The sequence below is a fragment of the Lissotriton vulgaris genome, chromosome 1_2 (assembly GCF_964263255.1).
Source record: "Lissotriton vulgaris chromosome 1_2, aLisVul1.2, whole genome shotgun sequence".
In the NCBI taxonomy this organism is placed as follows: domain Eukaryota; kingdom Metazoa; phylum Chordata; class Amphibia; order Caudata; family Salamandridae; genus Lissotriton; species Lissotriton vulgaris.
In genome coordinates this window covers 142,915,133-142,942,013 of record NC_141686.1, presented here as the reverse complement: position 1 = coordinate 142,942,013, position 26,881 = coordinate 142,915,133, and the positions used below count along the sequence as shown (strand labels likewise).

General features: G+C 45.3%; 1 protein-coding gene across 1 annotated transcript in view; it reads right to left on the bottom strand.

Annotated features, from left to right (window-relative positions):
* Positions 1-24,520, bottom strand: part of LOC147734705 (solute carrier family 23 member 1-like) — a 322,680-nt gene extending 298,160 nt beyond the window's left edge. Inside the window, exon 1 of the mRNA XM_086952992.1 lies at positions 24,171-24,520. Coding sequence (XP_086809118.1) covers positions 24,171-24,227 — 57 coding nt within the window. The 5' untranslated portion in view covers positions 24,228-24,520. The remainder of the gene's footprint in view (positions 1-24,170) is intronic.
* Between the last annotated feature and the right edge of the window lie 2,361 nt (positions 24,521-26,881).

Genomic DNA, 26,881 nt, shown 5'->3' with positions numbered 1-26,881 from the left:
AGAAGAACGGGGCTGTCACCTCATGAGGTGTTGATGGGGAGAGCAATGAGGTTGCCATCTGTACCAACTACTGCATTGTTGAACATCACAGATGATATGATCCTGGACTATTGTAAGGGGCTGTCTGACGCCATTCATTCTGTGTCCCTTCAGGTGCAGGCTGCCGAGGTTCCATCGTGCCAGGACCCGTGTCATGACCTGTTTCCTGGGGACTGGGTCCTGGTGAAAAAACACGTGAGAAGAAGCTGCCTGGATGTTCGTTGGCGTGGGCCTTTCCAGATCATCCTGATCACGAACACGGCTGTGAAGGTGGGAGGCCTGCCAAATTGGATCCACGCGTCACATACGCGGAGGGTTCCAGCACCTCTGGAAGAAACAGCTCCTCTCTCGGATAGACGTCCAGCTGAGGACCGAGAAGCCATAGAGGGGGCTAGCCAAGCTGTAGAGGTGCCAGCGGAAGCAGGGAACGAGTCTGACCAAGCTGAGGACGGTCAGTACAACAGCGAAACAGACGACGCTACTGAAGGAGAAAGTAGCTGGGAGTACGAGTCAGACGCTGACAGGTCTGACAGAGAGCGTGAACAGACAAGAAGGAGAAGGAGTAGAAGGGTACGTGGAGAAGCTGATTGGCCGCAAAGAAGGAGCTCTAGCCTGAGGTCAACTCCAGAGAGAACCCTTCCTCCGATATCAGAGGATTCAGACCCGGAAGAAGGTGCTCAGGGCGCTGAAGCACCGAACTTGAGGAGGTCAAGAAGAGTGCGTGTGCCTAACAGAAGATACTCCACCCCTGAGTGGACATATCTGGCGACAAATGTCTTTGAAACCGGAGACAGGGAGGATTCGAGCGGTGGTGGTGTCCAGTTCTGAGCCCATCGTCACAGTGGAAATACGACTGTTAGTACCCGGAGTCGAACAAGAAGGGTCACTGACATTCATGCTCCCCCGACCTCCCCGCCTCAGCAAGTTAAAGCACATGTTTCTCACAGAATTGCAATTCCCCGATTTTGGTACAAGGATAACCGACCATGAAGAGCACAATCTTCGTTTGGAAATATTGAACTTTGCTGTCGAAGCTGCAGGCGACCGCCTGATAGTAGATGCTTAAAAGACTTTGTAAATAAGCGTGAAGAAAAGAAGATTACCTAGCGCCCAGGAAGCAGAGAATCTTAGGGACTTTCCCTGAGTTGATGGAGAAGGGCTAGGGTTGTCTATATTGAACTGTTAAAGGACTTTTGCGAAGAAGGTTGTCAGCTTCCAGTTGTGTGGTTCTAAAGGCAAGAAGAGTAAAAGAGACTGTAAAGGAACGAAAAGAAAAGAACTTTGTGCTGAGTTACAAGAGAGCCATACTGTCTGACGAAATGGAAGCCGGCACCCAGAACCGCAGAGCTAAATGTATAATAGGCACACTAATAGTAGGAGTGATAATATTAATAGCTTTAGTGGTAACTGTTTCCTATGTAGAGGGACGTGAGGAGGAGGCAAAGGTAACCGATGTGAAATCTGTAGAGACGCTTACCCCCACCGTTGCTGGGGAGAAAAGGGAAAACACTCGAGAAAAAGCGTTATTAGCTGCAGAAGCCCGCAGGTTACATGTAGATGAGTCCCAAGGTGACTTTAGGTCAAATGCTTATGCTAAACTTCTATATGAATACGTGGATGCCATGGAGGTTAAGGACTGCTATGTTTGCATGCAGTTGCCGGCGTCTGTAGATGAAGGCATTCGATATCATCACCTCCCGCTGACATATGGCATTACATGTAGCTTGTTGCTTAGTATATTTTATGGGAGAGATAGTTTTGAATACTATTTCTCCAATTATGATGCAGTGTTACCAGAAGTCCCAAATTATAAACAAATGAATAAATGGGACTACTGGAAAAGTGAAGACAGGTTGGCGAAGTTTTTCATTCCTTGGATTACCTTAGATACTTCACATGCCCGTAGAAATAATCTGACATGCAAGGTGTCAGAAGTCGAGAAGAAGTTCATAGGGCAGGTGGATGATCGAAATAGGAGACAAAAGATTTTGAAAAAATCAGGACAATGGAAAACAGATTGGACCGAAGAAGAGAAGGCACACAAGAGAAAGGGTAGTAGTGGTCCAATAGCTTTGGATAAAACGCAGAGAGGAAAGTTATGTCTTCACAGAGCCAAAACGTATTATGAAAATGTATACGTGGGAGAAGTTAGCTGTGAACATGCTTTCAATTTAGAGTACTATACAAAGGATTTCCTGAAGGGAATGCAAGTGATTCCAAATGTATATTTTGTATGTGGAAGAAATGCCTACGTGAGACTACCTGACAACTGGTATGGCTCATGTTACTTGGCAATTATCTTCCCTAAAATATATCATGCCCAAGACTTAGAGATTATCGAGGGCAAGACATCATCGAGAGGAAGGAGAGATATAGGAGGTACAGAAATGGTTGGAGATGTCTTTGGAGCTGTGTTCCCTATTTTGGGATTAATCCTTAATGATGTAAAAATTAGACGACTAGCAACAGTCGTAGACAGGTTGTCCGCCAGCACTGCCCAGTCCTTAATGCTGGTAGAAGGAGAGATGCAATCGATAAGGGCTATGGTTCTCCAGAACCGTCTTGCATTAGACGTCCTATTAGCAAAAGAGGGCGGAGTCTGTAAGGCTTTGAAGGTCCAGGAATGTTGTACTTACATTCCAGACAATTCAAAGCCCCTTGAGAAAGTTATTAGGAACATAACTGATATTCACAAGGAGATAGAAGACCTGAGCAGAGAAAATGTCTGGGAAAAGGTGGGCCAGGGAATGAGTGAAGCTGGAGGTTGGCTCACCACCTTAGGCAAAAGCTTTGTCTGGAATATACTTAAGCCTATCATCATAATATTGATCTGTGGGATCGTGTTGTGGGGATTGGTGAGGGTATTTAAATGGTACCGAGCAAAAAGGTCAGAGAGAGCCCAGAGAGAACAGCTGCAGAGATTGGCTGCCATACAAGATAGTCAGTACAGGAGTCTGAGGCCTCTGGAGACGCAGAAACGAGTTATGCTAGCAATCACTGCAGTTTAAATGTTAATGATGACCCCGAGAGGTCATCAAAGGGGGGAACTGAGAGAGCGCAAACTGACCTAAATGTAGAAGTACACCACACTTACACGTAGTAAGCACAAGTCATGAAGAGAAATGTCATGAGTGCTGATAGTACCTACATCTATATTCTGAAATGTGTAGTTAATGTAGAGATTTAAGTAGAAGTGGAACTAATGCAGAAATGTGTGAAACTATATGATTTTATTAGACGTGATTATTCCTGAATCCATGTCGTGTAGCTGCTAAAATGTAAGATGGCATACGGTTAAACGTAGAACGTGGTAGGCCTCAGGGCCAGAGCTAGAAGGGAGGGGGAAGGTGGTTTATTTCACGACATGGATTGCACTAATGTTTAGTAATAACGTTAATGGGCCATGATTTATAGATGTGTTTACCGAATCATAGAATAAGAGTACTAACATGCTATTAATTAAAGAAGAAGTTGAATGCTATAATCATTATGAGAAATGCTGTAGGCCTGAAATGTTTTAACATTGATTTACACGTACTGGTCTGGGCTGAGGAATGTTGCAAACTTAGTTGGAAGTCTATGAGAATTGGGGTTTTGGCTGCCGATGTCTGTCTGCAAGAGAAAGGGGGGATCCAATTATAATTGAATGAATAGAGGGTTGTTCAAGAGACGGCCCAGACATGGAGGAGGGTTCCGGAATGTTTTAAGGGGTATCAGCGGGCCGGAGAAGAGTCTGAGAAGCAAGGTCAACTCTAACCACGAAGCCTCATCATGGAAAAAGCCAGAAGCTACACCACGTGAGGGGCGTCTCACGAGGGGCGTCCCAAATGTTGTTATGTTTTTGCATTAGGGACAGCACCCCTGGGTGGAGTTAGAGCAGATGCCTGAGGACCCTTTAGAGAGCGGATGGGTAGGCAGAGAGGGGTCATGACTGGAGAACTATAGGTTTTCACCAAGAGCTTGAGAGTGGGTGACTTCCCTGGGGGGTCATTCACTGCTGACACCTTTTGATAGGTTGAGACCTGGTTAAGTAGGGATACCATCTAGAGCAGGGTAGGGACAGCCTAACCTGTGTGTTTTCCTTCCAAAGTAAATGACGGAGAGATCTCAGTATGTGTCCATGCTGATAGCTTTATTATTCTTGGAACTCGTCCTTGTAGTTTCCGTTGCTCGCCTGAGGGCTTTCAGAGAGCACATGTATGTAGTTGGGCCCGTGTATCTTGTAAATCTCATCCTGAGATGCTTGTACCTGCAGCTTATCTTGACTTTATAATAAATCTTTGAAAGCTAGAAGTTGTTTGTGATCTTTTGAAGCGGAGTCCTTTATTGGGTGAACTGACTTGGTAAGAGATGCACTTTCTTTCCTCAATGACAGGCAACAAAGGTTCAGTCGACCAGATCGGGGTTTTAGATCAATAGTGATAAGGTATCGATCAAAATCTCGCCCTTCCAGTGGTATGTCAAGGATCAGTTGTGCCGAGGTGTTTTGGATGAGTTGTAGTCGTTTGATGAGCTTGGTCGGGGCTCCCGCGTAGAGAGCGTTTCCGTAGTCGAGTCTGCTGCGGACGAGGGCCTGGATGACAGTCTTTCTTGTGTCTGTTGGGATCCATTTGTAGATCTTGCGGAGCATGCGGAGGGCATTGAATCAGGAGGAAGAGACGGCATTGACCTGCTTGGTCATTGAGAGCTTGGTCATTGAGATCATTGGATGATTCCCAGGTTGGATGCATGGTCGGTGGGTGTCGGAGCTGCTCCCGGTGCCGTCGGCCACCAGGAGTCGTCCCAGGCTGAAGGGTTGGTGCAGAGGATGAGGACCACCATCTTGTCCGAGCTCAGCTTCAGACGACTGGTCTTCATGCAGTCAGCGACGGCCTTCATTCCTTCGTGGAGGTTGGCTTTGGCAGTGTTGGGGTCCTTGGTGAGGGAGAGGATCAGTTGAGTGGCGTCGGCGTAGGAGATTATGTTGAGGTCGTGCTGTAGGGCGACGTGTGCGAATGGGGCCATGTAAATGTTGAACAGTGGCGGGCTGATGGAGGATCCTTGGGGTACGCCGCAGATGATCTCGGAGGCTTTGGACCAGAATGGGGGAGGCGGACGCTCTGGGTTCTGCCGGAGAGGAAGGAGGTGGTCAATTCCAGAGCCTTGTCTCGGATCCCTGCCACGTGAGCGTAGTGTGCGGTGGCAGACGGTGTCGAAGGCGGCAGAGAGGTCTAGTAGGATGAGTGCTGCGGTCTCGCCTTTGTCAAGTAGGGTCCTGATGTCGTCGGTGGCAGCGATGAGGGCAGACTCATTGCTGTGGTTGCTGCGGAACCCTGACTGGTAAAGGTCCAGGATTCTGTTTTCTTTGAGGTAACCGGTTAGCTGTCTGTTGACGATCTTCTCGATGACCTGGGAACGGGAGTAGAGAGATGTGCCAGAAGTTCTTGAGGTCTCTTGGGTCTGCCTTGGTTTTTTTCAGTAGGGCGTTGATCTCTGTGTGTTTCGAGCTCTCTGGGAAGGTCGCGGTCTCGAGGGAGAGATTGATGACGTTGCGCAGGTGGGGTGCAATGGAGCTACTTGCTTTGTTGAAGACGTGGTGTGAGAAGGGATCTAAAGGGGAGCCGGAGTAGATTGTGCTCATGGTCTTGATGGTGTCATCGATGATCACGCTGGCCCAGGCTAGCCCTAGGGAGGGTCTGTTGTGTTGCTGTCTGTTGGGGCTGTCTGGGTGTTGAAGCTGTCGTGGATGTCTGCTATCTTACCGTGGAAGAAGGTGGCGAGGGAGTGGCACAGGGCTTGCGACGGCGGGATGTCGTTGATGTTGGAACTGGGGTTGGAGAGTTCCTTCACGATGTTGAATAGCTCCTTGCTATTGTGTGTGTTGTTGTCGAGGCGGTCTTTAAATGAGGTTCTCTTGGCAGCCCTGATGAGGTGGTGGTGGTTGCGGATGGCGTCCTTTTGTGCTGCGCAGTAGTCCAGAGTTTGTTTTCCTACTGTAAGGATCTGTCTGAAGTGGTGCATTCTGGCAGGAGCAGTGCCATGACCTCTGTCTCAGTGATTGGGTCTTGGTGAAGAAGCCCATTAGGAAGTTGTGTCTAGATCCTAGATGGTTTAGCCCCTATAAAGTAATCCTAGTCATGAACACTGCTGTTAAATGCAGAGGCCTACCGAACTGGGTACCTGCCTCGCACACTTGAAGAGTGAGACAAGCTACAGAAGTAGTGTCTGCCACTACTAATGTGCACAGGCCACATTTAGTGCAACTTAAGATAGAGAAGATGAGGAATGCACTCAAGTGTCTCAAGGTCAGCACAAGACTGGGGTAGGACCGAGACAGAGGTATGGCCTGTGGTGAGCGAACACGAGTAACCAGAGACCCAAACTGAAAAAGCTGCAACTGCAAATTCTGAGCTTAGAGAAGGTACAGCAGTGTGACCAGAGAGGGGAAAGGGGGCAATAAATAAAAGGTGGCCAAAGAGAGGGGGAAGGTTTCTGTGTCTGGGAAATGCATTCCAGATGTTGTTGGCAAGGAGACAGAGACCAGTGAGCAAAGGGACAAGTAACTATGAACAGCCATTAGTGAGGAGATCAAGAGAAAATGAGTGCCTAGTCGAAGGTACTCAGCTCCTGAATGGACATACTTTTCTGAGAGTGAGGCTGATTTGAGAATATTTGAGGTTGATGATTGACAGACTGAATTTGAGAAACCTCATGATCAAGGGTGGCACATTTGGCTTTGACTGATTCCTGATTTTTGATTAAGCTGAAGTCAACTGACATTTCAGAATTAATAAACTTCTGAATTGAACTTTATAATGGCCTTTAGAGCTAAGACTCCAGTAGAAGAGTAGGGATATATTTTAGAAGAAGATTGATATGTTTGCAAAGTTTTGCACAAAATGCAAATATTCATGTAGACTGTTTATTTGTGTTATTTTTTGAGTTTGCATTTTTTACTTTCTTATTCATTAGAAATCTTGTTGGCTGTTTCACAGAACTGGCATAGAGCAATAGGGGTCATACATTTTGTCAGTCATTGCTATCATGATATGTTTGTTAAAAAGCTTGAGTTTTCCTGCTTATTTCCATGATATTCTTGTTTAAATGCTTAGGTTTCCCTGCAGAAGAAGTTGCTCCTCCTACCCCTAGTCCTGTAACAGAGCAATCTAGTTTAGAGCCTAATTTGAATGGTGAAGAAGGACAGTACAAGTTTAATTTAGAGCTCCTGCAAAGCAAAGGGTCTGAGGGTCGTTTTTAAATGGTTAATGTATGCTAGAGGGTGCTATGTGTGCAGATAAATGCTGACATGTTATTGCTAGTGTGAGATATTAACATATTCCACCAACATATGCTCTATCTTGTAGTATTATTACTCATTTGATTTATAGGCAAGGTAGTTTAGGTTTTCATTTTTCAAATGTTGACACGCCTATACACAGGGTATATATGTTTAGGGCTTTGATTACCTATGTTCCTGTTACATGGGTAAGAGAAGAGGGATGTTTCCTGGATGGCACGACCACTCTGTTTTATAAAAAAAGGGGGATTTCACTTTTAAGATGAACAAGGATGAAAAGGATTCCATGGAAGAGTTGGAGGCAAGATGGGAACAAATTACCAAACATTCAAAGGATAGTGAGGCTACAGGTTGGGGAAAAGAGGGAAAGGTAAAAGATGCAGGAGTGCATCCTAAATTGTACCTGGTTGTGCTAAAGGAAGGAAAGTTATGTTTCATCAGGGCGAAACGAGGGGTTAGGAATTCACGAGAGATAGAGTAGAGTAAGTGTGTACAGGCAACAGAAGTTAAAATTACTATATTCTGGCTGGAAGAGAACCTGAGGTACCTAGAGTGTATTATATATGTGGGACTAATGATTACCTTCAGCTTCCATCTAACTGGAATGGAAGTTGTTACATGGGTTAAATGTTCCCAAAGGTTTATCATGTAGAGAAACTAGAAAGCAAAAGTAGAGTTGTACAAGAGACATCTGTTGTAGTGCACCATAAGTAGTATGTGTTATCGTTGGTGCTATGATTCCTTCTATGGGTGTGATTTGAAGGACAAGAAAATCGGAAAGCTGTCTATCTTAGTTGACAGACTGGCAGCTGATTCTGCAGGAGCATTATATGCCATAAATTCAGAATTAGTAGCAATCAGAGCCATGGTTCTCAACAGCCGCTTCCTTTAGATATCTTGCTAACAAAAGAGAGTTCACAAGGTTTTGGGCGTTGCACAATTTTGCAGTTATGTGCCATATAAGAGCAGGAAGATCAATAAGTTGTAAAAAATATTACAGACCTGTCAAAATATTTGAAGGTGTTGAAAGAGACAGGTGCTTGGGAAGCAATTGGTAAAGTGTTTCTGCTATAGGTAGTTGGTTTGGTCAGCTCGGTAGAGGGCTTTTTAGGTGCTATATTAAGACCTGTATTGATTATTGGTGTTTGTTTGATTGTTTCTGATGATGAAGGGGTGAAGATGATGAAAGGAGGGAATAATTCAGGACATTAAGAGGAAAGAAAATAAGCTAGTTGCCAGGATTGAAAAGGAGGGAAGAAATAGAGACGGAAGAACTACAGTGTTATATTTGTTATAAATTGGAAGGATCTAGGCATAAGCAGCAGTGGACAGCGAAAACTTTCTGAAAGTGTCATGAGGGAAAACGGTGGCTATGTTTCATAGTTCCCAAAGTTATCATAGGGAGCAAATGATGACGCTGTGTCATCATTATTTATTTGTGCTTAAATAATATGTTAATCTGTAACCCATATAACCCTAGCCTACATGATTTACACATGATGTATTCATTATTTCCGAATATATGACTTTACATATTTGTCTTATATTTAGGTTTGGCTGAGCGAATCATATATTTTGATTAACTTGAGTTGGCTAATGTGCATTTAAAGTTAACATGTGTGAGCCTAAGTCCCTCACTCCATTTTGAAATAAACACAGTATTTCTGCTTACTGTGCATAACACTTTTCTGTTCCAGATAGCGGAGTCACTGTATACTGTATTAAAATGTTATTCTTTGTTAGCTCATGTTTTGAATGACGTAAACTAGCAATCTGTTGGTTTGCACAGGGACTTCCACACCTATAGTGTATGAGAAACGGAGGAGGTGAATACTCCTTTGTGATATATCATAAAGGTCGCAACAGGAGAAGCAGTTGGAATGTTATCTGTGACAAGGAGGCTCACCCCAAATGCAGAGATAACACTGGGTTTTGATTGGTGCCGGACTAGTGGGAACCTGAAGACTGTACCATTTGGACGAAATGCTATGTTTTAACTGTGTGAGCTTCTTTGGCCAGTTGCCCCTGTCCACCTTTCCAGGCAGACATCCTTTCCCTCCTCTTGAAGATGTGGCATGGAAACATCAATCCATAAACACAATTTAAGCCGAGAGCATATGCACTTTAGCACTGATTAGCAGTGGTAAAGTGCCCAGAATCATCCTAAAGCCAACAACAACAGTTCAGGAAAAAATAGGAGGAAGAAGCAAAAAGTTTGGGGACAACCCTGAAAAAAGTGCCAAGTGTAACACAACCCCCTTCTAGCGTAAAGCCAGGGTAGACCAATCCATACCTTGATGGGATTTCCTGTTTGGGGCGATAGAACATGGAACCTGGTGCACAACAGCAGGGGTCTATTACCATTCTACACCATCCTAAACCCAGTTGGATCCCTCTGTCCATACTCTCAAGGCCCACTAAGCTGACCCCATGGGGAACCCTGTCCTCCTCCCTGGGACTCTGCACCCTCCCACTTGGAGCGGTACCCCCAGAAGATAAACTGGTAGGGACTCTGCTAGCAGTCACCCCTTCCTCCAGGTCAGGGTGGACACCCTGAACCTGGCCCTCCAACCCAGGGTTTGTACGCTTAGGTTGGACATGTGCCTGTACACCAACCCTCCCCCCCCCCGCTCCCCCGGGAAACACATTCCTTAGGAATTGTGCGAGAGTCTGCCTGGCACAGGTCTCCAGCCTTCTGTCCACTCAACGGAGCATGAAAAAAACCCAGGCCAGGGTGGCCTCACCAGGGTCAGTCCTGGAGTGCTCTGACCTCAGAGCTGGCAACCTCTGACCCACTAGTCCTTCCACTTGGAACTGCATCCCCCCTCACCCTTTTCTCTGGACTCATGCACACTTCCTAATGGAGCGGTGCTGCCAGACACCAGAACTGGTGGGATGCTTGCTACAGCAGTCCCCTCAGTTCACCTGACACTTTCGGATCCCCCTCGTAGTATGGCCTCCTGATACAGACATGCCCCCTCCTGGTGTTCTCTCATGGAACCAACCAGGCTCTTGGTCTGGGTTTTGGGCACCTTGGGACACAGCCCACTCCCATTCCTTCTCCTCGGAAACAGGACGTGGGCCCCCCACTCCTTCCACTACACTTGGACCTATCTGGGCTGCCACAAACCTCCCCTACCTCACTTGGTTGGGGAAAACCTGAGCCACCCCCTTCAGGATCACTCTCAAAAGCTTCTTCAGACCCTGTGGAATCCACCAAAAAGTCTGCCTCCAGTGCAAGCTCTTTGGGGTCAGAGAACTCACACTCCACCGGCTGTTGGCATATTTTTGGAAAACAGGAACTTAAAATATACTCTCCAACAATTGAATCACACAGCCCCACACAAGTGTTGACCAAGCTATTCTTTGCCTCACCATCCAGTGCCTCACACAAGTTATTCTCCTCACCCTCCTGAGACTGGCACTCAACCCACACTGGTTCTGTCTCTCAACTCACACTCTTCTGGGCGGTCTCCATAACCATATACCAAGGCTTCTAGCATGGGGAACCCCACTCCCTGCACCTCTCATCTAGAGTCAGTAGAGTGTTCCTCCCACCACTAGGAATATGAATTCCTGTGCCAGTTCTCCAATCCACCTCAAGGACACTGTGCGCCACTGGAGCTACCTCACAACCCAGAACGCTTTGTTGTATGTCAACTACCTCCTGCAAGTCAGGCACCACATCTCTGTGTGTGTTCTTCTCTCTCAGCACTAGACACTACATTTTTGCTGCCTCCATCTGAGGTGGACTCCACCTTCAACCCAGCCAAGCTTACTAAATGAGCTGCACACATTTTCTTTTCAGCTAAGACTTGCTTTATCTTCTCGCACTCCCGGTCCAGCTGTCTCAGCCTCTGGTCACGAGCACAGTCCTGATTCCTTTTCTCGCAAGCCAATGTTCCCCACAATGTTCCCTTCTCAGGGCCACTGCCCTCTGAATATTCTGACTGGGGGTCCTCCCCCTCAGATTTCTCCTCAGACAACATTGCTTTCAAGAGTGATACTTCATAGGTGTACAAGGCTGCCTCAAGATCCTGCCTTTTGTATCTCCTCTTCATAGGTAGCCTTCTCTCCCTGAAAAAGACTTTTAGATCCCTCATCGTGTAGATGTACAAGGGCCAAAAGTTGATTTCCAACCACCAAATTCTGAAGGAAAACAGGGTAAAAAAGGGTATGTGCTATCGCAATAGTCTTCAAAAGTCCAGTGATGTACACCAATCACTGTGGGTCCAGTACAAATACAAGTTGAAATCCTCACCGCTGACCACCAATGTTAGAAATGGGGGTCTCTAGTTGGCATAGGTAGGTACCTTTGTACAAATAGGGACCCTTGCTTCTAGTCAGTTTAAGGGGGATACACACTTTATATACCCCCTGCTCACCCCCGGGGTAGCTTGGCACGAGCAGACAGGTTTATCCCAAAGGCAATGTATAAAGTATTTGTACTCAAAACACACAGTAATACAGTGATAACACCCCAAATGGACACCACACCAGTTAAAAAAATAAAGTATCTTTATCTAAACTCAACAAGATCAAAACGACAAAACTCCAACATACATGTAATAAGAATATGCCTTTAAAAAGGTTTCAAACAACTTGGTCCATAGAAAACTATGGACACGTGGAGAAAGTAAACAGATCTTTAAGAGTCAAGTTTCATTTTGTTCTATGATTGCTTCTGATGGAGATGTGCTGATGGTTTATTGTACATTTGTTTGTACCATGCAACTGTACAACTAATAAAATGTGGTTATAAAAAAGAAAATAGAGTCAAATTCACTTTCTGTACTATTGACGGCTAAAGAATGATTAAAGCGGTCAAGCCGGCAATGTTAGGTGGAGGAGGTTAAAAGGTGAGTGATGTCTCTTCCTCTGTCCAAAGCAATTTAGTGAATGTGCTTCCATGAAACAGACGGGGGAGTAGAAGTTTGAGTTTGTGAAAATGGTCTCGGGGAAGGCAAGACAGAAACTACACTTACACTCAATGTCTGACATTCAGTGGCCTTAAACTAAATGAATGTAAATAATTAAACTAGATGTGGGGAACCTTCGTTAGGACCCATTATGACCTTTGGTAGGATTGTGATGTGATATACATATACTGCTGAACCAGTCCTTCATGGTTGCAGGTGATGTTCATTGACACTTGTTCTTGGGGTCAGGAGTTATTTTACATCACCAGACTTTTATCCAGGGAAAAGAGAGGCAGAAAAGGGAGAGTGAATGAGAAGGAGAAGGGAAAACAGCGATAAAGTGAGAAAACAAGGATGAAAAAGAATCCTAAAGTTTTATAATGATTTTCTCGACAAAAGGTGGGTTGACTGTCTAGGGTTCTGGATTCAATTATGTGGTTCCCTTTCAAATCTTATTTTCTGGCTGATGTGTGTAGTGTCCTGCTGGACACGTTCTAGTGTTCCACCTTGTGTTGCTAATAAAAAGGGGCCTGGCTCACTAGCCCTGGGCCAGTTAACCACCTATACATATGACATCTGTGTCATTATTCGATTTGCATGTGGGCTCACGGCCCACAATACCACAATGTGCAGACACATTCTTAGTGCAAGGTGATGGCTCTCATAGCAGGAAGTGATGATGTTGGCTCCAGGCAGGAGTAGACAAAACATGGGCACGATGAAGTGTCAGGATCCTGAAAAGGTCTTTTGAATCTCATTCTTGAGTGTTCAAGGAATGGGCAACTCCTCCTATTAGTCCCAGTGGCATCATATGCATCACTTGTCCTCAAACAAGCATCAGAATAAATTACTAAAGGAGGAACTCAGGACCATGCAGATCCTATAATGCAACCAATCGAGTAAACCCCCTTTACTCGATCTTTAGTAAAATGAGCAGACAAAAAGCAAGATGAATACAGAAATTTTCTTAATTTCATTAAATCCCCAGAAAAATTATGGGGCACTTGAAGGGACCACTGGGACATGTGTAGACCGCAATGTCAAAGTCTTTTTTAACACCAAATTCTCAAGGTGTAATTGTTACAAGTCTTGTGCTAGGTCCTGGAAAGGATCCATAGCATAATCAAACCTGATGAATCTGTCAAGGTCTGGATGTTGAGAAGAGCTGTTAAGTCTCCTTCTTGACTGCCCGAAGAAATGACGGATCCTCCCAGTAGCTACAGTGCCACCCTGTGCTTTATACCACACGTGAAAGACGTCAAGAGTCTCCTGAAGAGGGTCCCAGTTAAAGAAAAACACTAAAGTTAAAAGCCTTCTTTGACAATCCTACAGCCCTTGATTGTAGCTCACAATTAATACAGACGTTTATAGCAAGTTATCAAACTGCCCTGATTGAAACAGGAAAAGGAACACAAATGCATTCAGATGTAGATCTAGTACATGTAAGTGTAAGGAGCAAAAATCAGTGAAATGGGCAAGGAATATGACACAAATAAGGGAAAAAATGTGTTGTGATGCTTCTGTCACTTGTAGTCTCTGGTAAGCTCTCAGCACAGATGTGACAGTTATGAGCAATTAAGAATGTTCATATGGAGCCACCACTACTGGCTGGACATGGGGTTGTATCTTTACATGCAGTGCCCTCTGCTGTTAGCAGGATGATCCAGTTTGGGTGGAACGGAGGTCATCAGCCTGACATGGGTGTGCAAAGAGTGCGGAGTGAATTCCTCAGGATTCCTGTGGATCCAGGTGGGAGCTGGCATCAACATCCTGCAGAATACCTAGAGCACATAAAAGGTTTTCCTGTGTGGAGAAACTATCAGCAATCTGATTTCTTGGTCCAAGAACTAAGTGGAACTTCACTTTTAAGGGAGGCAGGGTTAAAATCACAGGCATCCAACAGACCCGTCCAGACAAGATTAGGGATTTACAAAGCCACAAGCCACCAATCACAGCTCTCAAAGTTGTGGTGCACCCCGGGACTGGGTTCCTACTCCCTATAAAAGCAGTGGAGTCAGAACTCCACTGATTACATGGTTAAGACTTCCTTTTCTTTCTGGGCACGCAAGTATAGCTCAGAGGCATAGGGGAAGGGTCGATACAAAGGGAAATGGACTGAGAGACACATGCACTTCCTGGTTACCTACATGACTCCTCCTCCTCTTTTCATTGGAAGGCCAGCAGGGATGCAGGGAGAGGAAGAGGATGATGTCACCCCTCAGTGAAGACCTCGGTTGGTAAAGAAAACATAGGACGATCCAGCAGAGGCAATTGGGAATATAGTGACAATCTGTTATTCTTTGGACATGACATCTGTGAAAAAACTGCATCCTAGTTGTCCCATGACAGAGACATAAACTCCAGGGCACGAGTAGAGGGTACACGGGGGTGGACGGTGTCCACCCACTCTTTTCACAAGGTGAACAATGTTCACCCTGCCAAGAATTTGGGCCCCACTGAATAATGTGCTGAACTCGTCCCGGTGTAATTTCCAAACACAGGGACACTTTCAAAAGCGCCTGCAAGTTGTCTGCTTTCCATCTGCAACAAGCAACAACGTGCAGGCAGGGACGGGCTTTCTTATTTAAGACTCCTGTTGGGCCCATAACAAAGGCCGAATTTGAGGGGTCATCAGGCCTCCTTTTGTTCCGGGCTCCTGCTGGGAGCAGTCAGGAGCCTCACACCTGATGCAAATGAAGCGGAGGTGAAACAAAGGCTTACACATTGTTAGCACTTCACACATACTTAAGAGAGGCAGCTTTTCACTTTGTTCAGACCTGTTTAGGAGTTGCTGGTCTTTCCCAGTATTTACACAAAGCAAACTGCACTTATATAGAGCTTACTTCCCCATGGGAGGTGTTGAAATAATTTAAGTACCACAATTTTTTCTTGTATAGCCCTACTCATTCCAATGCAGGATGTCAGAGCTTTTTACATCAACACGTACGTATTACATGTACAATAAATTATACAAGTTTGTAAATGAATGTTCAGGATATGTTATACAAAATTAGGGGAGTGCAAGGTGTAGAAGTCACATATCATCTTCCATAGCTCACTGTGCTATTATCCTCGCAATGCGCTCAAACCTACACACGAAAGACCTGCTAAACATATATGTGAGGGCTTTAGATCTGATGTCACTTCATGTGATGCAACTTTCTATGATGTCAATTCCTGTGAGGCCATGTGTGATGATGTGTGCCATATGTCGTGCGCCATGATGGTGCGCGCTGTGATGTCACTTGTATACTGTCAAACTAGGTCAATTCCCCCACTTCTTTTTTTTAGTGCTTGTGCCTGTACTTGCGAAGTAGCAAGGACTTTAGACGCTCTTGATAGTCCCCATTCGAACTCCCTAGATGACGTTGTATTGTTGTGAGCAGAATAAATAAAAGATAAAGTCTCCTGCCTCCACACCTGCGGCCAAATCAAATTGCTGTAAAGAAGAAAATCAAATTGGGGCGGAGCCAAAGCCCTGAGCCCTCCCTAATATAGACCCAAACTGAGCACAGAGTACACCCCTTTAGGCTAGTGAAGCAGAGCAGTTCAAGGTTTAATGCGGGAAGTGGTGTTGTTAGAAACCTTGTTTAGTTTGTGCTTTAATTTTAAAAAGCAAAAGGAATTTATGTGCCCAAAACTAAATAATGAAAGAACTATAAATATACAATGACCAACAGGTCTCTCTAGCACCACCTGAACAAGAGATATGTGTAAGAAGGTTTCTTACTGTTAAAAAAGCCCCTACTTAATGGATTTTGTAACAGAGCTCACAACATAAAATCCCTTCCTGTTGTATCTGTCATGCAGTTCACAATGTTTTTTTTTTTACTTTTAATTTTCCATTTTACCATGAAACCATACAAAGTACAACTTTAGGCAGCACAATTTAGCGGGTACAACAGGAGCCTTATATGTGCATGCATGCACAATTGCTTTTTGAGTTCCTAGCCTCCCGCTTGGGTTCCTCAGGCCCATTAGCCCTGTCTATGATGACTCTCCCATACCTCCTCAATGCACTATCACATACAGGCGTAAGAGCAGCCAGGCTATTCCCGGAAGTCCCCTCCAGCACCGGTGCCAGAAGCTCCTGCAGTATTCCTGCCCATTCAAAGCAGCGCTCTTCCTGTTTGTGATATGTTCCACCCTCTCGCATGTGTCGTTCTTTGTCCAGTGCCCATTCTCCCATGTCCGCACTCCATTGCGTGTATGTGGGGCATGTAGGCGACAACCTTCTTATAGCTATCCATCTGTTTGCTATCAGCATCCCTAGTAGCTCAAATCTGTAATAAGCCTTACTCCCACTAGGGCACGGTTTTAGGTGCAGTAGACAGTGCCAGACAGTGTATTTATATGGATCTCAGTCGCCTCCCACAGTCTGCACGTAATGGTATCCCAGAAGGGCACCAACCCTGTACACCCCCTAAGTCATGTGGTGGAAATCAGCATCCCCCTCCCACACCCTGTGCAACTGTCCAGCCTAGTTGGAGAAATCTATGCAGTTTCAAATGGGAGCAGACATGACAATGTGCCAGCTTGAAACAGGCATTACAAGATATGAACCTCACCAATGCACAGGCTTTACTTCATTCCCCATCCCCCAGGGGGTCTGTTAAGTCTCTGTCCCAGCTCTATCTCGCCAACATCAGGATCTTAGGCGGATCACATTTGAGAGTGCTGTATAAACGAGCTACCAGTCTCCGAGGAGAACCCTTGTCAAGCAGTGCCTCCAATGTCTGTGGCTGGTCAGGCGTTTGTAGAAAGCCAACTGTCAGAGATATATCTCCCAGACCAAACTCTGGCAGTCGACGCAGAGTACCATCAGGCTATCAATCTCTGCAGATTAGTGCCAAATCTAATTCATGTTAAAACAACCCACATTAAATCCCACCCTATTGTATCAAATGCTTTCTTCCTATTGTGGGCGACCATCGCCATTTCTGTCTGGGAGTCCTGTTCAGTATACATGACATGAGTGAGCCTGAAGATATTCATAAGTATACTTCTATTGGGCATAAAGACACATTAATCTTTGTGCACCAGTTGTTCAATGACCCCCTGTTTCCTATTAGCTAGGATCAGGGCCGGGCTGGGAACCATAACCGGCCCTAGCAAACTGCTCTGCCGGCACCCCCTATGGAGCAGGGGGGTGCGGTTGAGTTATTTTCTACGGCCGGTTTCTGCGGATTTTGTAACAGGAGGCCGATATTGCTGGCCTCGTTAACAAAAATGGCCCCCAAGAGGCCCAAAACCGGCCCCCACCCTGGCAGCCCACCGGGGAAACGCCCAGTGCCCGCAACGGCCAGTCCAGCCCATCTAGGGTTTTGGAAAGGATTGTCACATCCACATTAATCATGGAGAGCTGGCAGTAAGAGCCGCACTGCTCTGGGTGCCTATCTGTTTGGGAGCATAACTATAAGTGCCTCTCTCATAGACTGTGGAAGTACTCCCACGCCCCTTGCATCATGAAACATCTCCAGCAATCTGTCCAACAGCATATCTGCATATGTGGCAAAAAACAGCTCAGTTGTAGCCCATCCATGCCTGGTGTTTTGTATCTGTGCATGTCTTTGATGACTCCTCTTTAGTGAGTGCCCACTAAAGATCTTCTCTTTGTGAAGGCTCTACTTGCAGTAAATCTAGGCCCCCAAAAACTCCTCTACTGCAATCATATCGCAGTCCTCTTGTCACCGATATAGTGTCTCCAGTTACCTTTGGAGTTGCCTGTTGACTGAGACCTGTGTCGTGACTGACTTCCCATAACCTGTCATAATGGACATGATCAAGTTCATCGGCCGCTCCCTCCGAATTAGCAATGCCAAAAGCCTATAGGGCATATAGTCCTCTTTGTACAGTAACTGTCGTGCTCTTTCAGGGTAAATCTGTCCATTCTGGCTCCCGTTTCCCCTATCATACGCTTAGAGGTTACTATCTCACCCTGCGAGGTTGGGTTGCCCTTTTGGAGCTAAGCTGAAGTATCTTCCTGGGCCAGTAATTCCCTGCATAGCTGATTTTTGAGTCTGTACACTTTAGTGAGGCACTCCCCACGCAAAACAGCTTTAAGTGTGTCCCATTCTTTAGCTCTAGTCCGAATGGACCCCCAGTTATACTCAAGGAATTGTTCCAGGACCCCCGTATATCAGCATGAAACGCCATTCTCACAGCATCTCCAAGTGTAGGCACTAAGTAGGAATGAGCCGGGTATCGTGGCACAACACATAGGTAAGGAGTACTGGGGCATGGTCAGACAAGAATCTACCCAAGTGTTCAACTGTGGCCACCTGGGCGCCCAACACTCGTGCCACAAGTAAAGTATTCTGTCCAGCCTGCTGTGCATGTTGTGCCTAGTCGAATGGTATGTGATTTCCATCCCTGTCTGACCTAGCACCCTCCATGTATCAAAGCAGTCCACATGTGCCAGTACCACCTCCAGTGCCCCAGATATGCCCAATTTATGTTGTGTTTAGGGGGTGACCTGTACATACCTCTGAGTAAAATAAAGCTGAAGCCCCCTGCCCCGAAGAGAGGCTTTTCTATGTGTGGTGTAGAAATGTCAACATTTTCCAAAAGAAGGATTTATCATCGCAGTTGGGGCAAGCACGTTTAATAAAGCCACATCCCTACCATCCAGTTACCCTGTGAGAGGCGGATACCTGCCTTCCACATCTGTGTGTGCCTCTCTGAGCTGAAAAGGGACCCTGGGGACAATCCACATAGCCACCCCAGCCCACAAGAGGGGAATGGGGATGTGTGTAGTTGTCCCCTACATTTCTTCCCATCCTGTAGTGTCTAAGGAAGGTATGCACCCTATATCTCTTTGTGTAGTCCCGCAGGCCTCTTAAATTCCAGGCAATTATCTTAATTTCTCATCCCATAGGTGTGTATGTATGTCTCTCCAACTCCCATCCCTGTCGTGCCTCGCCATGCCAAGCCTGTCATCACCTGACATTGCAAGTGGGGAACCCAGCCTATCCCCAGTCACCCTCTTCTACCTCTTGGAACCTGGTGTGCCTCTGTCCTGTCTGAGATTCAACACTGCATTAAAAAAACGCTATAAATTCAAACCCTCAGAACATGTACTACTTCATCCCTCTCCACCCAGGTAAACATCAAGCCTTCCATTCTGAAGATCATTCCCCATGTAAGATGCTACTGAGTGTCAACACCCTTCTCCTACTCTCTATCTCCCCAAGCTGCTTATAACCAACCAACCAACAAGTAACAGGAAAAGTAATATGCGGTGATCCCCGCAAGCTAAGAGCCACCACCGGGGTAAACCAGCAAAGACCTTGCAGGTAGGACCCACCGAGCATCCTGTCCCTTCACTCTATAAAAGCCAGGAATTGGTATTAACAAGGAAGAAAATAGTCAATATTGAAAAAGGGAGGAAAGGTGAGGCACTGTATGACACCTAATTCACCCGTGCCAATCACTACGATGATGAGTGTGCCTTCAGCTCAGAAAAGGAGGGACAAGCCTTCTTGGGTGCTTGGCCCACCTCATGTGTATCAACATTGTCAATCCAGGCCCACGCATCTTCTGGGTAAGTGAAAAGGCGAGATTATGCACCACACGCAGCGTGGTGGTTAATATTCATAATTTTGAGTTTCTGTTTGGTCGCTAAGAAGGAGTGTCTTAGTGCTTGCACCCTACGAGAATAATCTTTGAATATCCGGATGGTGTAGCCCTCATGCTTGGGGTCATTGTGTCTGCAGGCCCACTGGAGAATAGTATCTCTGTTACGATAATTGAGCACTTTTGCAATCAAAGCCCCTGGAGAAGCGCCCAGTAGGGGATGGGGTGCCAGTGTCTAATGGGCCTGCTCAGTCATAAAGAAGGTGGATAGCTGGGTGGGATCCATAATGCTTTGAAGCCATCTTTCCAAGGAGGGTTCTGGTTTGTCCACTCCCTGTCCTTCAGGGAATCTGACAAAATGTAAGGTGCATAGTTGCAACCTACTCTCTGAATCCTCCGGGCAATCATCGAGATACTCCGCTATCTCAGTTGGTCCAGGGATAGTGGTCTGCAACTCCTTCAGCTCCTTGAATAGGCTTGCGACCTTCACTTCCATCTCCAGAGGTCTTTCTATCACTTGGCGTACAACTGCATGCAGCAGATTAGCTTCCATCAGAGTCAATCTTACCCTTCAGCTTTAATTTGGTGGACTCAATGGCTGCAAGAATCTGAATGCCCATGGGCTCCGGAGAAACCCGTCTCCCCCTCGGTCTGTCCAATGCTCTGAGGACCTGGGTGTCCCCGTAAATTGGTCATTGCTCATTTGCTGAGTCATGTGGCCCCTGTCTTGGTTCATGTTGGCAGTCTGGTCATTTGCTCTCCAAACAATAAGAGAGAACCAGCAGCTTTAGAAGCGTCTCCCACCACGTAAATCAGGGCGTGCATCTGTGTCAAGTAGTTCAGTTCCAGCCAAGCAGTGTCGCAACATTCGTTGGCTAAGTGACTCCCTCCACTTGTACTGCAGAGCCACACATCCATACAGCAGGGTGATGGTAGGGGATGACAATTGGCCTCACCTCCTTCAGCACTATTCACCAGGGAACCACCCCCCCCTGCATGTCCCAGGCAAATCCTTGTAGGCCGTGCGGAAACTCCGGGCAGAAGGGGAACCAGTCCGGTGGCTCTCCACTGGGCTTGTGTCAGCTCCATCTCAGCGAGGTGCCACGTCGCGAGGATCCTCAGCCCCTCTGGGCCTGCTTGCCCTCCAGATGTCGCAGGGCCTACTCCGGATAAAGATACAGCTGGAGCCGTAGCCCCAACAGGCTTACCCAGGCGGGTCTCTCACCATACCACCCTGCATTTTTACTTTTAAAAGAAAGAGTACTTGAATTCACACGAAAGATACAAATATACAGGTGTACGCAATGAAACCCAGCCCTCTTTCACTTCTCAAAGAGTTCACAATGTAACACGCCCTTCTACTGTTTTGGTCAGGGGATTGCACCATATGAAGCCCCTCAATTCTGTATTTGACACAGGTTGTTAATTTCTAATGCCTCTATCACTCATGAACAATTACACTGGTTCATAGGCTCGCTAAGAAACCTCTTCCCAATCAAATACCTGTAAGGAAGAAGCTCAACAAAGGGATGGAGCCTAAGTCTCCTCTCTATACAGCTTTTTATTATTTTTGTTATTGCATTAACTCTGGAAAGCAGATAAGGCTGGCTTAAGCTAGACCTAAAAAATATATGGAGGGTGAACTCTTCTTTCAAACCACTATGGGGACAGTTGATCTCACGTATTTCCTCATTTACACTGTAAGGTTAATATTACAAAGCTAGATTTGGTTCCTGGATTTGTGTGGCTAAGGGCCAGATGTATGACCATTTTTAGTGTTCGAAAACAGAAAATCAGGCAGTTGGCAACCGCTAAAAAGGGTTGTGGCTAGTGCAAAACGTATTTTGTGAGTCAGTACCCTAATATTGAGTCTCAAAATAGGGTTTGCGCACCACTATTAGGAAGGAGTGTGACATGGGCGTTCCTTCCTAATAGCGAGTCAGAAGGGGATGTACGATTGTTTTGAGACCGCAAATGCCATCGTAAAACAATCGCAGTTACCACCAATTTCAAATTGGTGGTAAGCCAGTCTCAAACGAGAAGGGATCCCCAGAGGACCCCTTTCCTTTTGTGTTTGGCAGCAATAATATTTTTTAAGTGCATGCAATGGTCCCACGGTCTACTGCTAGACCTTGAAAAAAGAAAGTAAAACTTTTCATTTTTTCTTTCAAATGCATCCCATTTTCATTTAAGGAAAAAGAGCTGTATTTGACGAAAAAATGTGCTTCATGTAAGAAGCAAATATGTCTGAGGCACACTATGTTCAGACTTGAAATTTAAAATCCAACTTCACCATTAATTTGGATTTTAAATTGTGATTCTAGAGACACCAGACTTGAAGGATTTATCTCTTTCCCATTGGAAATTACACTTAAAAATGTAATAAGGTAATTCCGATGTTATCTCATGGGAAAGAAAAGCCCTGCAGTATTTGAGTTTTTCATAGCCAGAAAATGTAAAACCTAAAAGTACATGTCCTGTCTTTTAAATACATAGCACCCGCCCTCTGGGTTGTCTAGGGTTGAACTTAGGGATGACTTTTATGTATAATAAGGGAAGGTTTGGGCAAGCAGAAGGTTTATTTTGCTAGGTGTACATGGCAGTATAAATTACACACACAGGCTGTCCTGAGACGTGTTCAAAGGGCTAAATAAGTGGGTAGCACAATCAGTTCTGCAGGCCTATTGGTAGCATTTAATTTATAGGCCCTGGGTACACATATTACCCCTTTTCTAGGGACTCATAAGCAAATTAAATATGACAATTAGGGATTACCAATCTTAACCATGTTTAGGGGAGAGAGCACAAGCACTTTAGCATTGGTTAGCAGTGGTAAAGTGCGCAGAGACCTAATACCAGCAAAAACGAGGTCAGAACAGAGGAAGAAGAAGCCAAACGTTGGGGGAAAGACCACCCTAAAGCTGTTAGGTCTAACATGCACCAGTAGCTAAATGCACTGCGATTGGTAAATGCACTTTTTTATAAAAAAAAGTGGTGTACCTGAGTAGTGTGATGAAAGGGAGAGCTAAGCGATCTTTATTCATTCATCGCACATTGTGATTCATCACCAAGTGTATCCATCCATAACTGCTGGTGTCCAGGGCCGGATTGGGAACACAACCGGCCCTGGCAATATGCTCGGCCGGCAAGAAAAGGAGATAGAGAAATGAATGAGGAGGAAGGGAGTGGGTCTGGTTGAAACATTTTTGCCGTGCCTGCTTTTGATTCCCAGTCCTTTTAGCAATGATCATGTCCTTAAAAGCCTCCTAATAATCAATTAATAAATAGGTTGGATCAAATCCAAGCTTCGCAATTCCATCAACTAGCAATCTTTGGCTACTCCCTTGTTTTTTAGATACTCCAGTTGCATGAAGTGGAGGCTTCTGAGCTTTGAAAGTGGTTGAGTATAAATACCCAGCCATAAAGCACAGAGAGCAATGTGAAAGTGTCCAACTTCCGCCATGAAGAGAACATTTTGTAAACATACATGCTAAAATACTATGGAGTCTAAAGAGGCACTCATAAAGTACTGTAATAATTTCATGGTGCACCAAGCAAACCTGAACTTCTGAGAGGGTACGGAAGGCGCACGCTCTCAAAAGAAGCCTTTGACAAAATGGTGGGAAAATCTTGGATTATTTGTGCAATTTCACTAAAATTATCTAATAAAAAGATATAGCCGATACAGGCTGAACAGAAAAGACAATTTTACATTGCTTTTCATTTTTTCATAGCAACTTTCTTAAATATGTCCGCGATGGAGACTACCCCGGTGCTTTCTCCGAAATACTCTTCCGATGACCCGACGGAGTACGGGCTGTCGAAGGTTTACATATAACACCGTCTGCCCCATTTAGAATGGATGGTGTTATACTTTTTTTGGTGGTCATCACAGGTAAAGCCTGTTGGTGAGGGAAAGTAAAAAAAATATATATTGACCCCACACCATAGGAGACACCACCTATGGCGTGGTGGTCATTGGTGTTTACTATATATTTTTTTAATATAAATCTACTTTGGAAAATGTTTTTTTTTAAAAAAAGCATAAAGTGATTAAAAGTTTGACAGGTGGCTGTCATGTCTGATGGAGCCATCCATCAAACTTTGATGACCTTGACAGGCACAACTGTGACAGCAATTCCTGGCAATGATTAGGTTTGTTCACAGAGCCAGCGAGCATCTCTGGAGTATGGGTACTCCAGGAGGGCGATGGTGTATTTTACTGCATCCCTCTGATGGAGTAAATCCTGTACTCCACACTCCAGATCAGGTCTATAGAATCTACTTAGAAGGTACAGAGAAATATACATGCAGGCGCCTCTCCTAGGGAGGAAAACGAGGACATCTTACAAGTCACTCACCAGGAAAGTAGGATTCTCCACTCCACTGAAACTCGGGTTCTTTTTTGGAGATGTCATGGCTTCAGCAATCTTCAGCACAGAATCTAAAGCAAAAAATATTTCAAGGAAAACCCAGCCACCTCTTCAGTCTGGGAACTGGAAATGTCACTGCAGGAACGTATCCCTGATGGAGGTTGAGATCCCAGCTCGTGTGAGTTATTGCTGATCAACCACTGCTGAGGGCTCCTCTTGTGCAAAGCTCCCTGGTACCTGGTAGTAGGGTTCGAGTCAGGAAGGAAGGTGGTTGTCACATTCCCTCGTCGAGTCTGAACTGAAGCACAGGAACTGGGACAGCAGTAAGTTCAAGCTCGAAGGTGTGTCGGATGTATGACAGAAGTTGGCAAACAAATGTAACTGAATAATTAGGTGGTGTCACTACAACGCTTACACCTCAGCTGCATTCTGAAGGCGTCACCTGCTTTGAATTAAATAATAATAATGTTCAGCCTCCCAAAATGCAAACTGCATCTCGACCATGAAATATACATTTAGTGCTTGGTGAGATTGCCAAGAGTCAGACATATTTTAAGTTTGCCTACAGACAGTCTAGCACCTATTGCGATTGATATCATACTGTACATGGAATGGGCTTGGGGTCAGCGTTTTATTCATGATTGGAGGGCTTTCTTGTCACTCTCAGTTCCCTGCTTCTGATTCACTGGCTTTCTTCTCTATTCTTGTGTTTGTCCTGTTGAAGGGGCATTTTGGTTAGATGGATCGAATGTCGATTTCAGAGCATATACTTCCACTGCTGATGTCAGACCTTGCACTGCAAGGGCATATGAGTGAGTATGTTCTGTATCTCTTCCTCCCTTTTACCCCTTTGGTCCCACCTCTCCACCCCATTGGTCTTTATTAAAAACTGACTATATATATTTGCTGGCCCATTAGCCCCCTTACATTTTATGATTGCCAAGACTTTTAGCTTTGCAAATGCTGGTTATAACATTTGTTAAAGAGCAGCTTTTATACTATACAGCAAAATCTAGAATGCTATATTACATATGGATGCAAACATGGTTCACTAATATTCTTGAATGCAGAGTAATATTGTTCTTCTCTTATAGGCTAGTTCACATATCCAAATTGAACGGTTATACTGAAAAACGCCCTTCCTAAAATATTGACTTTCAAATGCAATAAAACTGGAATTTGCTTGCAAAGCAAAGAGACGTTTAATGTATTTTATTTGTATAAACAAGCAGTGATTGTTGTAAAGACACTTATAACACTGTTTGTCATGAACGTTTATTTTTTACAGAATTTGACTATTGTCAATGTCAGAAATTAGGTTACTGGTTGAGGGGGTGAAACCCTTCTCAAGCAGCAACCACAATTCTGCTCAGTGTGAAATGAAAACCAACTCTAAAGTAACCTGTGCTCAACCCTCGGGTTGCTTGGCACAGCGCAGCCTGGCTTAACTCAGAGGAACTGTGTAAAGTTTTTGTGCTACACTTCAAATAGTAACACAGTGAACACACACCACAAAAGGCTCCCACACCAGTTGCTTATGATGATCTTCTTAATTTCTTGATGCTATTGATGCCGTTTTTTCGATCACTGCTGATTGATTGTATTATAACACATATTTATATTTGATACTTTGAAAATTATGGTTGTACACTAATATGTGACACACTTCGTAGTGCACTGGGTTAACCTAGACATCCATCTAGGTATTTCCTTTTCAACTTTCTAGAAGTGCCATTTTCCAAATTGTAATTTAAAATCCAAATTTACCATGAGAGGATTTTCCATTACAAAAAGACACCAAACATGAACTGGTTACATTCTCCCATTTGAATATTTACCATTATTAAGTGTAATAAGGTTACTCCAACTCTGCTGTGGGGTGAGGAGGTACCCTATGATGCATTTGTCACCCCGAGTGGGATGGGTATGCTCAGACGTGAGTCCCATGCACTCCACACCACTGGATTCAAGCAAGCCGGGCTGAAGACGGCTGGAATGCCAGAAACCAGTCCTCGGAAGCTTGTTTCCGGTCCAGGGAAGGCATGGCTTGGCAGTTCCGGCTGGACTGCTCCCATGAGGCACAGGGTCAGACTGATTTGCATATGGCCATGTCTGAACTGGGGTGGTGTGGAGTGCAAAAAACGATGGATTTAGGCCCAGATCTCTGTACTGGGGTGAATGTATGACATTGTTCTGCATTCTGTGCATCAACTGTGGTTTTTGCATTTGTCATCCCGAGTGCGATGGGTATGGTCAGGCGTGAGTCCCATGCACTCCACACCACTGGATTCAAGCAAGCTGGGCTGAAGATGGCTGGAATGCGAGAAACCGGTCCTCGGAAGCTTGTTTCCGGTCCAGGGAAGGCATGGCTTGGCAGTTCGGGCTGGACTGTTCCCATGAGGCACAGGGTCAGACTGATTTGCATATGGCCATGTCTTAACTGGGGTGGTGTGGAGTGCAAAAAACGATGGATTTAGGCCCAGATCTCTGTACTGGGGTGAATGTATGACATTGTTCTGCATTCTGTCCATCAACTGTGGTTTTTGCATTTGTCACCCCGAGTGGGATGGGTATGCTCAGACGTGAGTCCCATGCACTCCACACCACTGGATTCAAGCAAGCCGGGCTGAATGCGGCTGGAATACCAGAAACCGGTCCTCGAAAGCTTGTTTCCGGTCCAGGGAAGGCATGGCTTGGCA